Source organism: Melozone crissalis, unplaced genomic scaffold (genome assembly GCF_028551555.1).
Source record: "Melozone crissalis strain CALT ecotype California unplaced genomic scaffold, PUWL_Pcris_2 ptg000019l_1, whole genome shotgun sequence".
Classification (NCBI taxonomy): Eukaryota; Metazoa; Chordata; class Aves; order Passeriformes; family Passerellidae; genus Melozone; species Melozone crissalis.
Window position 1 is genome coordinate 13148913 of NW_026535797.1, and position 14337 is coordinate 13163249.

Genomic DNA, 14337 nt, shown 5'->3' on the forward strand with positions numbered 1-14337 from the left:
CACACTGCTGCCACTACACACAGATTTCCTGGGGGATGATGGAACCACAACCTCCCCTTTCCACTACATTCCCCTCTTCACTTAGCTTCAACCCGCAGCAGGCTCCAGGCCAGGGTTTATGACCAAGCTGCTCAGCATGAATGCAGGCACCTTTACCAGGCTTTTCTGATCATACCTTGAGCCTGAAAAGCTCTGCTTCAGCTTGGAGCCAGCAGCTTGCTGCTTTGGACAGGACTCTGCAACCTGGCACCAATCTGCAGACTGGCAAGCTGAGGAACATTGCAGTGAAACACGCAGTGCCACCGCAAACTGCTGCAGTCTCCTTGCAGGGGCCTGCAACTCTTCTGCCATTGAACTGGAGACACTCATTTGCTGGCTGTTTGCAGGAGGAGGAGGGAGAAGTCTGTCCCTGTTGGAGGCAGGAGGGCAACCTGATCACTCAGCTCAGGAGGAAGGGCTGGGTGGGGAGCTGGGGCTGTGCTCCGAGAGGATCGCTTTCTGCGGAGGTGCAGTCTGCAGTGGGGTGAGGGAACGAAAACAATTTGGCAGACATCAAAATCTACAGAACAGCCGGAAAAAGGAGGAGGAATTGGTATTCACAGCAATCAGGCCAGGAGGAAATGAATATTCAGCCATCCACGGATGAGCAAAAATGCCAGAGGTTGGGATGGGTGAGAGAGCAGGAATGAGGAGCTGCAGCTTTGGCAGGGAGACTGGAAGTCAAGCACAGCAGGAAGACCCCTGGGCACTCCCAAGGTGCCACAGGCAGGAGAGAAATGGGAGCCACGTGTGCAAGGCAGCCAGCTGCTCTGAGGCTGTAGGAAGATAAGACAGGCTATGCAGGGGTAAACAGCAAAGGGTGGAGAGAATGAAAGAGGGGACAGGTCAGGTCCTGGCTAAGGACAAACCTACATGAAGCAGTGTGCCTAGCATCGAAACTGGGGTACAATGCCTGAAGATGGCTGAGCCTGTCTACAGCTCACTGCCCTCTCTCATGAATTTTGGTAATCCAGCTGAAATAGAAGCACAAATTCCACTGAGGCACTGAGCTGAACTGGCTCCCTGAAAGGTCTGACAAGTGGAGCGAGACAGGAGACCACAGCTCAGCTCAGCTGCATTTGGGGGCTCAAAGCAATGGCAGCCTGCTCTGTGCAGCACGTGAGGAAAGATCAGCGCCTTCTGCAAGCCCTGCAGGGACAGTTAACTTTGGAGGTCAGCAGGTGTCACAGGTTGCAGTGACAAACTGCTGCAGTGACATTCACACACAGAGTGTGTGTCTCAGAGCCTGTCCTTAACAGTCCAAGTCAGAAAAAAACCCACCCCAAATGCTACTACCCCACACTGCTGGGGAGACCTGCCTTCCTTCCTGGAGAAGAAGGGACACTCCAAAGTGCAGGTGTAACCAAATGTACAAACAGCCACGTCCCACAACACAGGAAACTGGCACTCTTGAGGTTCTCCTGAGCATGTAGGGGGAAGGCATGTGCCAGCAGGACACCAACTGCTTAAGAGGGCTTGGAAGCAAGAAATATTGTCATGCTGGATTCACATCTAGACAAGATTTCTCCTGTTAGAAGTAGCCCAATCAAAACAGCCCAAGAGCACTAATGCCTGTGCTCATATATAGATCAGGCTGCCATCCCCACCTGCAATTAGCTAAACCACCTTTGTGCTGGTGAGTGAGTCTTATGGACAAGGCTGAGAATAAATCCAATCCTATCTCAGCACCCCTCACTCACAATATTTCACATTTCCAGTTCTTGTAGCATGCCTGCTCCTGCACAGTATGATACCCCATTACATTAACACACACACACGTTGTATGTGCATGATATTAAAGGTGACATTCCCAGCAAATAAACATGACAGACTGCCATTGCTCTAGGCACCTAATTTAATTTCCTCTGGGATTTAAACCTTAGAAGCTCAAATTAAACAAATAGGCCTCACTCACTTTATACTTCAGAACTGAATCTGAGTTTTCCTCTGATGCTGTTGACTGATCTTATCAACAGGACACTACACAGAGATCACAATGATGAAGCAGCTTATTCCCTTCCCAAAGGAAAACAGAGCCCCACTGTTGTGCTGCAGCCATGGGAAAAGCCGACACAATCTGGAGGGCAAACGAAGCCATCCCATGTGCACTGAACGAGCCTCTTCTCCCATGAAATCTCTCAGCTGGTGCTGAGGAAGCAAAGGAGTAGTCCTGATCAGGTGTCCTGGGTGCTGCAGCAGCCTAGTCTCACAGCACCGTGTTTTCACAGCCCTGTGCAAACACCCAGCCTGCCAAAGCTGGTCACAGGGTGCAGCTCCGCCTGAGCAATGGCTGTTTGCAGTATGAATAGTGAATGGCTCTGCCAGCCAGCTGCGGGTACCTGAAACAACTCCTTGGGTGCTGCACAGTCCTGCTCGCACCAGGATCTCCCAGACCTGACCTAGAGAGGCCTGGACATGTGCTAAACCACTGCCAGCAGATCTGGATTCCATTTGCTCTGTGTTTTGTGGCACTGAGTCATGCCACAGATGCTCGGAAGATGACAACAGCCAGAAGATAAGTCCCTGTTTTCTATCACAGGTACCTACCACACAACTGAAGTACAAAGTTTGGGTTCTCAGCACTTCACTAACAGCTGCAAGTGTCCAGACATGTTCAGAAAACCAGGCTAGGCTGTCTCATTCAGGTGGATGTGCTCAGGGAACACATGCTGTCTCCCTCTCGTGGCAAGTCTCACCTGAGCTTGCTGAAATCTACTTCTTATTCACAGGGCTCACCTATGGGTCACCTCAAGGAGTTTGTGTTGAAGCTTTCTGTGCTGAAGCTTTCATACTCACATCTGGCAGAGAAATCTGTATCATGACTTGTTACAGGTACTCAGCTGCAGGCATATGAAAATGGATGAAATCTAAAAGTGCACACAAGATCATGGAGCTCCAGATGAGTTTGGCTGACTTTGAAAGCACCTGGTGCTTAGTAAAACATTAAAGATTTTATAGTCAGCTTACAAGTACCACCCCACAGTTAACTCCCCATCTCTCACTACAGGGTTCAACGCTGCCATAAGGGATTGACATTCTCAGCTCAGGAAAGGCTCCTGGGGACAGAGGTCACACCAACGCTGAATGCCTGGCACAGCTGGCAAGACTCTGATCAAGGAAGACTCTCAGAGGCTGAGATAGGAATCAAGCTGCACCTCTGTCCAACTTAAGGAAAGATGCTTTGCCCAGGGCAAGACACAAGCAAATAAATGGCCCAGCTACATTGAAGCAGAGGCTTTCACTGATAATACTCAATTTTCTTGCCTACCTAGGAAAAAACCAAACAATCACACACTTTGCCCTAGTGCTCTGTTTGCATTAAACACTGCAAGTTGCTTTTCTAGCAGGTTTGTCAAAGAAAGGAAACCATGTTTTATTAGTTCTGGACTTAGTACAGAGATGGCCTGTATGTCCAGCTGGAGAAGGTGAGGACACATTGCAATAAACCCTTATGTAAACCACACCAACCCTTGTAAGAAACTGTTCATCCATTGGTGCTACGCCTAGAACAGGTGGAACAGTTGTATCCTAAGCCAAATCATCTGTTACATCTGCAAATATCCAGCAACTTTTATGAGTCCTTTGCCCTGAAAATGTTTCAGCTTAATTCTTGTTGTCAGCATAACAAAAAGTTAAGTTAAACTGTGTCAGCCTTTCCCAGTAAAACTTCCACCAATAAAATCCCCTAATGGGGGGATTGTGTTGTGCCACAGGCAGCCCCTAGCCCACCTCTCTGCTCTCTCCTTGACCTGGCTTCTTTGCACTGCTTTGCTCAAGCTGCAAGTGGTTCAGAGCAGAGGTCTTGTTCAGGCCAGCCCTGACACTGTCTGAAAAGGCCACCTTGCTGCCTGAATCCATCACAGCTCTCACTACAGCCTCAAAGCTACCAGTATTGCAACAAACACCTCTGATGGGAAATTCCACTGCTGCTCCTGCAGGAGATTCACAACCCCCCTTGTAAAAGAGAAACATCCACTCACAGATGCCTCAGGGACCCTATTGCTTCACACCATGATGTTACAATCCCAGAAGAGAAAATATAGGATGACACTGAAAGATTTTGACCTTGTGGGATCTTTTAATGACATTCTTGGTCACAAGGTTGATCCCGAGGACCTGAGCTCCTTAAAGCCCAGACTGATGAGACTTATCAGGCAGACAAGGTTTCTTTGATTCAATACATACAATTTGGCTCAGCTGGGGAAAGGGCTGTCAGGGAAGCCAAGACAACAGGCAAATCCAATTCTTTCAGAGAGAAAAAGCAAAGGAAGAACAGACATTTCAAGGAATGCACTAAGTGGGTGGAAGACAACCTACACAAAGTAGCCAAAATCAAAGTCTCCTTTGAATGGCAAGGGAGGGGTATTACGTGGCAGGATAGACAGCCAGTCAGATTAAGAAGGATGAAAGAACCTGACTCATCCAAAACTAGCCTGGACAAAGTACTAGAGAATTTGCTGCAGGAGAGTTGACATTGGGAAGATTATCATGTTCTAACGGTGCATTTCTACCCCAGATGAAATGTCTCATTCAGCTGTGAGGGAGAAGAACACAAAGGGATAATGCAATAAGATTTTGGGGAGTGTTTGGAGTACTTGATAAACTTACTGAAAAACTGCTAGCTTACATTTCCAAGACCTGCTCAAGAATTTGGGGGAAGCCATTCAAAACATTCTGAAAAATAATTTCATGAGTAGACACATAAAACTGCTTTGGTGAAGAGCAGGCCGTAGTTGTACACAACTCAAACCAGCTTGTGGGTGTTCCTAAACTCCCCATGCTAGGAATAACACATGTATTCAAGTGTGGGGACACCAAAAATCAAGGCTATGTCTTCATGAGAGGACATGACCCATAGCTACCACTTACAAGTGAGCATCTTCAGCATCAGAGTAGCTCTTTCAAATGTTGCTTTGAACCTCTGTTGCTGCCATTATGCCAATGTGCATAAATGATTTAACATGTGGTTGAGCAGAGAAAAGAACCAGATGTGCTCATTTCCAGGGGAATGTCCTGACTCTACCGGAACAAAGTCATTCTCTTGTGCACTCTGTCTCTGTGACTAATTCAGTGTTTTATATGATGTGGAAGAACTCCAATTGGAAGAGCTGAGGAAGAACCAAAATACCCTATAGCTGTGGTGCCCATAAAGCAAAGAAGTAGAAAAAGGGGTTCAAATTTAAAAAAGAAATAAAGTATGAGTTTCTCATATCCTATGCAAGCATTATATCCCTTAAATATTGATTAGAGAAGGCAAACTCCTAACACCTCCAGCCCTATTCTGCAAAACCAGATTTTTTTTTCCTGTTTTTATTGAAGAAAACTTTCTTATTTCTTATTTCTGGTTTCATTCAACATAAAAGGATTTTATTTCAGCTTTTGGTCTCTTTAAGGCTTTTGTTTCAGCAAGAAAAACTGAAAATATTTAAAGATTGGGCTCAGTCTGATCTTCTTTCCCAGATTTTTCACTTAGGTTGCCAAACCAAAAGAATGGATCATCCCCCATGACCCTGCTCACAGTAATCCCCTCTCTGCTGTGACTGCCAGCATAGATAGCACATGTTGATAGCTCCTGCATGCTGGATGCTTCCCACGGCTTCCATGTACCTATCCTGCCTACAGGCACATTTAACATTTTCTATGAAAGGTTTGACCTTGCTGTCCTAAGCCTCAACTTATTTTTCCATGCTGGATTTTTGATTTTTTTTTCTAAAGGTTTTTAGGGAAAAAGGAATCAAGAGAGGTATTTTGGAAAAAGTGTATTTTGACAGTACTAGCAAATTCATATGATAATTTTGTTGGCACAAGAACACCCCTTATGAAGAGGGTGATGAAGATTAGCAAATGAGTGTTCTGGAGGACAAGGGAAAGTCTTTCTCCTGATCATGAAAATGCTTTGCTAAGTCAGAAGTCTCTGAAAGTACTGTTTGCCCATAGCTTTCATGAGAAATGAGGAGTCCTCCTTCATTGAGCACATCCCAGCCCATGGCAGCTCTGTCCCAAAATAGGGCAGAGGTAGCTAAGGAGTGATTTTTCCTCTAATTATTCCTCTGAGAGGCGAGGGATTGCTATGTCACCAGGCACATCAGGACTAATGGCAGGGAAAGTCTCCAGCACTCTCAGTGTTTCTGCTGGAAATCAGACCATGTGGAGGAGGAGGAGAAGGAATTTTCCATCTTGAATGAAGGGGAGGAGAGGAAAGCAGAGACGGGCCAGGAAGAGGGGAAGACAAAGACACAGAAAAACAGGATGAAGGGCAGATCAGATGCCAAAGCTGGGGACAACAAAGGGCAAGGAGCCTGGAGAACCCCATTTCCACAGCCCTAACATCCACATGCTGTCAGATGGACATTGGGGACCTACTGGCAAGGGAAGTGAGCAAAGAGGGCCCCCCCAGCAGTGCCTGCTGCCAGAGGATAACACCCAACCACTGCTGTGAGCTCTTCAGCTCACACAGAGACACTCACATTGGGCTGAGAATCAGGGGGTGCCAAGTGCCAATGATCCATAGCCTCCACCTGCCTAACAGGATTAGTCCCAAACCCAAGTAAATTACCTGGAAAAAATACCCTCTGCACTCAGAGATGAGTGACATTGGGCATACAAAACTTTGGAAACTGCTGCACAGAAATGATGCCATGCTAATTTGGCGCCAGCACGTGTCTGCCCCATGAAACAAATCTGTAATCACAGGATCACCTGCAGTTTTTCTCCAGCAAGACCTCTGCCCTGCTCAGTCCTCAGGATGGTTCTGCTCACTGAATGCAGCATTAGTCATCATTTCTTTTCATTATCATTCAACTTGCTTCCCCATTCTCTCCTACTCTCTTCCCCTTTATTTAGTATGCTCCATCCAACTACTGCCAGCATGGATAACACTGGAAGTACCTAATCTTACTGTCCACCACTCAGCCTCTGACGTGCTTGGCCTCACATTTCTGCAAGGCAGGGAAGTGCTGTCTTCAGTACAGCAGATGGGGGATGGAGGCTCAAGGAAGTAGAGACTTAAAAGTCACAGAGAAAATCTGCAAGAGCAGGAAACTGAACATGGGTCTTTGAGCACAGCTCCCAGGCTGAATCCCTGCCCCAAAGAAATCCTATCTCTCTCCTGACCTGCAAGAATAAATTTTAATCTCTTCCTGAAACTGTTTCTGCTGTTCATCTGTGGAGAATGCCTGGCAAGCACTGAATTCATTGCATTCTTCACAGGATGACTGGAAGAATGTTCTTCTGGACAGACATAGGAAAATAAGTGAAGAAAAAGTTGAATCTGAATGTCTACTTCTTGTGAGTGCCCATCTCAAGACTTGCAGATTCTTGTTTTCCAGTCCACTTAGTCCTGTGTAGCACAGAGGTATGCACAAGGGAATTCTTCCTGACCTCCTCTTGTTGCTGGGAGCACAGATCAGACTTCAGGTTTGAGCTGGGCATCCAGAAAATGAGGAACACAAAGTCACTTGCCAGGTGAGAATATTTTAGTTTAAGACTCTGGAATAAGAATAGTAGAGGCAGGAACAGGACCCAGTTCTCCAGGGCAATGTTGAACAGGCTTCACTATCAGACTACTGTGATTTTTTGCAGTTACCTGCCTCATTCATTACACACTTTCCAATTTTAACAAAGTGGGAATCCTTTAGGAAAGAGTCTACTTTACTCCATGCTCCTGATCCATCCCCCAAACATACTGCATCTCTGTGCAGTGAATGAGGCAAGCACACTCTGTTAAAAACGTGTATGATTCTTCAATTAGATAATGCATTGAAATGCACATGTGTAACAGGGGCAAGGCTAAAGTGCAGAGATATTTCTTACATTCTGTGTGCTAGATTTTACAGTTAACGAGGTCTCTTTAACTATAGGTTTGTTTTTACTGCACTGTATTGGCTTGTATGTCAGAGTCTGCAGTAGTATCTGATGTGTAACATGCACGTTGCACATGATCAAAGGCTTGAATGTCATCTTCCTGCCTAGAACAATGACTGCCTAAAGCAGCAGGAGCAGAAATTATCTAAAGGTAGAGTTAAACAAACCTCCTTCTCCCCTCTGGGGAGAGTAAGCAGTCCAGGTGAGCAAGGCAGGAGGGGAGAACAGCCTGCTTTGTGCTAGACGGGCAGAGAGCTCCACATAAAAGCAGAGGAGCTTTGCAGAAGCATGTCCTGACTCCCATCACTGGAGACTTAATGATGGTAATTCCCAAAGGATGATGCATGCTGACAGGCTTTGACACAAACTACCCCAGGATAATATTAATATGTATTAAAGGCTCAGGCAACTTTATTGGGACGGGCTTGATCAGTAACACATTTCAACAGAGCGTCTCTATCATCTGTCGGAACAAAAGTAAGGGAGGGAGAGAGAACACACGCACAACCTCACCTTGCTTTGGGAATGTTTTAGAGACAAACAAGGTCAATCTGTGATGAATTGCACACTTGGCACAGCTCAGATGTTGGACCAAGGACGCTCCACCACAAATCTGAATGTCACTGTGAGGCAGTTTATGTTGGAGTCTGTCTGCATGATCAGCATCCTTAACCCTCCAGCATGGGCCAGACACTCCTGCACAGCCTTTCCCTGTGCATCTGGAACATCTACCCCTTGGAAAGCAGAGGAGAGGTGCTTAGGAGGCAATGTGGGGGCTCTGCAGTCACAGCACTGGAGGAAGGGGGAGTGGAAGAAAGAACCGCGGAAGCCTTTGATCATCTGTAATGTTAATTCAAGTGTTACACATCAGAGACTCTGCCACAGTAACTAGCATAAAAACAGGAGTCTAGTGTTAACAAGGAGGACTTCTTGAATATGTTTGTACATTTCTGAGTTAAAGCAATTTCCCTACTCAACAATACATGACATAGTGGAAGGAGTTCAGAAATAAACCAGCCTAACATGCTTAGACCTTTAATAGAATTTAGCTTCTTAGAACTAATTAAATGTTACTTAAATGAAAAAAAATTCCAAGTACTTGGGAAAGGTGCCAATTTGACAGCTCTGGAGAATGAAATAATCTAATCATCCCCAGAGCATGGGCAGGAGCAGGACAGGCTTCCCCTGCTAACATGCCTCAAACGTGACCTGGAAAGACTGTTGATAGAAATGGGGCGTACAATCTCTCTGGTCTAATGACTCCTTACTTTTTCTGCTGAGACTGCTAAAATGGTTCCCTCTGAGTACCAGCTGTGGTGGTGATATGGACACCTGTCTGGTTGGAATGGTGCTGGGACCTGCCAAACTCCTGTCATTTGCTAACCCTCCACCAGAGCCCAGTGACTCTCAGCTCATTGCTCAGCCTGGGCAGCGGGGGCTGATAGACAGCAGCTCCCCAGCCTGTCCCACCTTGGACATGCTCCACTCCATCCCACAAGATGTAAACAGGAGGTACTGTGTTTAGTCTGCAGGTTTGGGCTCTCACTGCACCAAAGCTTAGACTCAAGAAAAGCAAGTCTCTGGCTGCTGCAGAGTTGAGGCTGGGATTTTTAAGGCTCTTATTTCTACCCTAAGATAGGGGAAAAGTCCATAGGAGGAAAAGCTTGCCATGTCTTCTCCACAGTTCCTCCATTTACTTGTCTTTGCAACATGCCCCTGCATTGCAGTAATGTGCTTTCAGCCACCAATTCTCCTTGGAGCTCCTTGCTGTGCCTGGGGTCCCAAGCAAGGGAGGAGGAAAATCCTCTCTGGGCCTTGCTGTGAAAGCTTAGCAGGGCTTGCCAACTCAGCCAGCCCAGGCTGCAATGGACTAAACCAAACACAGCTCGCCTCCTTGGAAATTTTATGCACCACAACTTCTTTTACTTCTGAAGCAAAGCCACATAAACCTCCCCCTCCCCTGCTCCCAACACCACAAGGAATGGCTGAGCACGGATCAAGTCTTCCCTTGCATACTAAGCCAAGAGTCTCAGACACTCCCACATCTCACAACCGGGTGCTACTCCTCTTGTCCCAGGCTGCTTTCAGCCTCCCTTCCTCCCCCTTCAGCCTGTCCTCCTTTGTACTCAACACAGGACAGGGCAGGGGCCAGCAGCAGAGCTGCTTATGTTAGACAAGAAGATCCAATGCACTGGCCTTGTGTAGGAGACAAGTGAGGGAACTTGCTTCTCCTCCCTACCATCTTAGCCAGCAATTCTTCACCTTTTCATCTCACCTACTCCAAAAATCTTACACGTTTTTCAGCACCAAAATAAGAGGCATGAAAACAGGCAGGTTGATAAGGGTTAACATGTCTGTATGGTGACATAATTATTGCCATTCTTCACTGTTTAGAGGTTACCTGACTACTCTACACATCAATATATTTCAAGATGTGATGCAAATGCAAACAAACAGCCATGTTTGGAGTTAACACAGTCACAAGATCCTGTGTATCATATGTTGGCAAGCACAGGAACCAACAGCAAATGACCCACCCTTAAACCTGACTCTTTGCTGTTAATCATTATAGGAGCATTGCACTTTCCAGTCAGAACAATCAAAGCAGGCTCTTTGAAAATCCCTGCACGAGATGGGTCTGGCCGAGATCAGCTCCTTTACAAGTCATACAGATTCCAAGGTATGATGTCCTCCAGACCTACGAATGCAGACTACAGAATGCCTTGAAAACAAATCATTGGAAGGCTAACTGCAACACTGCAATGCTGAAACAACCCCCTGTCTTCAAAACAGAAGGAGAGGCAGGAATGCCACAGTTGCAGTAAAGGCAGAGACATACTGCACACATAGTCCCTCAGAAATGGGCTTTTCTGCATTAACACATTCCCTCAAGATTTTTTTTTCCCACAATATGCTTATAACCATAAAGAAATTCAAGGGTAGAACAGCTCTACACTGTCAGATCATTAGTGCATCACTGCTCTAGGGCTGACCCTCAATTTCAAGCAGATGGGGATTTTCCAGGGAAAATCTGTGACACCAAGAACATGTGGGTGCAAAAATGTGTGGGTGCTTCAAGCAACCACAAGCTTTTATCAAAGAATCAATAGAAAAGAGCTGAAACTGAAAGGCATTGCTCTCTGTGCTGCTCTTCTGTTAGGGATGATCAAACTGAGATCTTGGCTCTGCAGGATCACAGTCCCACAGCTTTCCAGCTCTTCTGCCCTGGCTCCATTCTTGTTTAGGTCATTCCACTCTGCCTCCCCAAATTCCCTTCTGGAAAAAATCAAGAATAAATACAGCCTGTAAAGTGTTCACTGACTTCAGGAAATGGATACTACTGTATTCACAGATGATGTCTGAATTTTCCAGTCACTTATCTTTTTGAGTTCCACCAATATAAATAGCAGCATTTCACCATTATTTTTTGAGGTCATAATTACTGAAAATATTGTGCAAGAGCTATGAGAGATGTTGCAGTAGAAAATACAGGTTTGTTACTCTTTTAAACAACATAAGCTCTTAGCAAGATAGTTTTTAGGTCACAGTAAAGGAGGAAAGGGGAAAGTCAGGAGACAGGTTTTCTCACTTGTAACCAAGGTCCATGGGCTGCATAGGGGTGCTCCTCTGTAGCAAAGGCTCCTTCTACTCCCGTTGATACAAATGTGATTGCTGTATCTCCTGTAATACTTTTATATGTAAAGTGCCGTCCATGTAAGAGCCTTCCCCTGGGGAATTAAACACACGTGCATGAGTTGGGAGGGCATGCACAGCATTCAACACAACAATGGAGATACTTCACTATTGTTTCTGCCATCAGCATGGGAAACTATTTTGAAGGCAGCAAATATATATTTTTCAGGAATATAAGAATGATTTACTCCAAAAAGCAGGTGATGAGCCTCCTTCTGAGGCAGGGAGCTACCCCTCATCTTCCCCCTTAATCTCAGGACCTTGTTACAGACCTAGAATCAATTAAAGCCACTTCATGCCTATCCCCATGATGAGCTGCTGATGTATGTAAACGCAGGGGACTGACAGTTTTCCAGCAAGATGGAAACTACAGAAGAGAATTCAGACTCCACATTGTGTAGGAATGTGAAGACACATTTCTAAGAAGGCTCATTTCTGTGACAACACCTAGTAATCAATTGTACTGGTGTTTGACAAATGTCACCTGTATTACTTAAGCAAATGCCTAGAAAACACACACAGTGTGTTTTGACCATTTATATGACCATCTACAGTATTACTTCCCTTGCATTTACTTCCCTTGCATGCAAATGAATGCATTTTCATTCAATGCAAGGGAAAATCATGGCTCTGTATGTCAGCTCAGAGCATCTGTGACACCCATGCATGGCTTCTAACATGCAAGAGGGAGAGCTTCAGGTAATATATTTAGTGCCTACCAGAGCCACAGTTGCTTGGTGAGTTACTGCTGGTCAGATGAGCTAACTGATCAGGACAGACTGTTCACACATTTGTGATGTAAAATAAAATATGTTTGCATTAACTTTCCCACTGGTTTCTCAACAGGCCCAGGCAAGTGTGCACCTGCTGCTGATAACTCTGATACTACCAACATGTAACTCATTAAGCTAAAGTAACTCAATCACCTACAATCATTTGCCTTGACACGACAGTTCATTTTTATCTTAAGATACTAGAACATTTGCACAGGGATTTTAAAAATAATGCTGGCTGAAATTATGGAAAACTAGAAGCCAGTGATATGCACAGACTGAACCTTCAAAAGAAAATGTGTAGAGTATGCACACAATGTGTTGCTCCTTCAGTCATGTGACATAATTTGTTCTAAAATCCACACTTGTATGCAGAAACTGATTGCAAACAGGTTTTGCACAACCACTTATCTGAGTCCATAAGTCAGAATGAATAACTTAAGGATTTCTTTGACAGAATATGTTAAGACATCCCTTCTTTATCACAGGGTTGCTAGCATTAGACTAATAAAAAATCCCCTATACTAACCCCGTCCTGCTTCGGCAGTCAAAAGACACTGGAGGATGTAAAAAGAATGAGAAACAATCTTAACATGATGAGCACAGAATCATGCAAAGAATCATCTGTTTTTAATGTGTTTTGGCAAAATATCTAAGCTCTGGCCTTTACAGACCCATTGCATGCATGTCTGTATGGTGAAACAATGCCACAAGGCAAAGGCAGCGTGTCAGCACAGGCTGTGGAGGAGGATGGCTTTGCTCACTCACCTTAGGCAGAGCGGGATGAGCGCTCCGGACTCCTGGTTGAATTTCAGGTGCACGCTCTCCAGCTGCCTCGTGCGGATCAGCTCGTGAGGAATGATGGCTGCTGAGCTCTCGCTTTCCAAACTGTCCTTACGGCTTCTGAGAGAACAGATAAACGCACAGATTCAGGATTCCAGTACTGTGTGCTATTTTGATTGCGAATATGGAAGGATTTGGGGAAAAAACTGTCATGAAGACAAAGACACATCTGAGTTTTCACCATTCCTGCAGAGACAGAGCCTCACTCAGACTACCAGTCCCAGCATGCAGCTCCTCAGCTTGGTTTGAACCTAGGATCTGAACTGATGCATATACATGGTGCATCTCTTCCCAGTATAAAAAAAAAAAAAATTCTGGAAAGAACTGCAGCAAAACTAAAGTCTCCAAAACTCCAAACACTACAAAATGGTTTGGAAGAATTACCAGGTGTGTCCTTCCTCCTGCTTTTGCTTTTCTTCAGGATTTTTCAGGCAGTGGCCTGCAGGAAAGACTTGTCCAGTCCTTTGTGCCTTTTTTTTGCACAGTTCAACCAAAAGGCTTTGAGAATCTCCTGGTTCATCCAGCACCAAATGCAACAGCCAGAAGAAAAACTCTCCATGTGACAAGCAGGAGATTCATAGATTCTTCTACCTTGTAAGTCAGGCTGCTTTAGGACAATAGTAACTTTGCTTTCTTATTCCTTCATTTCTGCAAGACCAGCATATTCTGAAGCTACAACATGGTTATGTTGTTACATGATTAGGAACTTTGCCAGACCAAATCCTCTAGATAATAAAACAATCTATCTCAAAATACTTGACCATAAACACTTTATATGCTCAAAGAGCACCAGCATGATCCCTTACTTGACAGTCTGGAACAAAGAATAAAGGACAGGATGGGTTATGACTTTAATGGATGACATGGACTGATGAGAAGTGTCTGATAAGTGATTTATATTCTTGTCACCTGGCATTCCACAAGAATTTAACAGAGGTAAGACTTTGTTAAGATAGTTTCTACAGTACAGAATCGCCAGAGGAGAGGGACAGGGAAAGCAGGAGGGCACTCAGATTCCACATTGCAATGTACCTCCATTGTGCCACAAGAGCCAAAAGCCAAACAAGGGTATCAAGCTGTGGCTCCATTTGGGAACATTGTTAAAACAAGCCTGGATCCTTCCTCC

General features: G+C 45.2%; 1 protein-coding gene across 2 annotated transcripts in view; it reads right to left on the reverse strand.

Moving 5' to 3' along the window:
- The window catches only part of SUFU (SUFU negative regulator of hedgehog signaling), an 85050-nt gene that overhangs the window by 8241 nt on the left and 62472 nt on the right, over positions 1 to 14337 (reverse strand). For both annotated transcript variants that reach the window (XM_054277336.1, XM_054277335.1), the window contains exons 9-10: positions 13137 to 13271; positions 11492 to 11630 (exon numbers count right to left, since the gene is read on the reverse strand). In XM_054277336.1, the coding sequence (XP_054133311.1) occupies positions 11492 to 11630; positions 13137 to 13271 (274 nt within the window). The remainder of the gene's footprint in view (positions 1 to 11491; positions 11631 to 13136; positions 13272 to 14337) is intronic.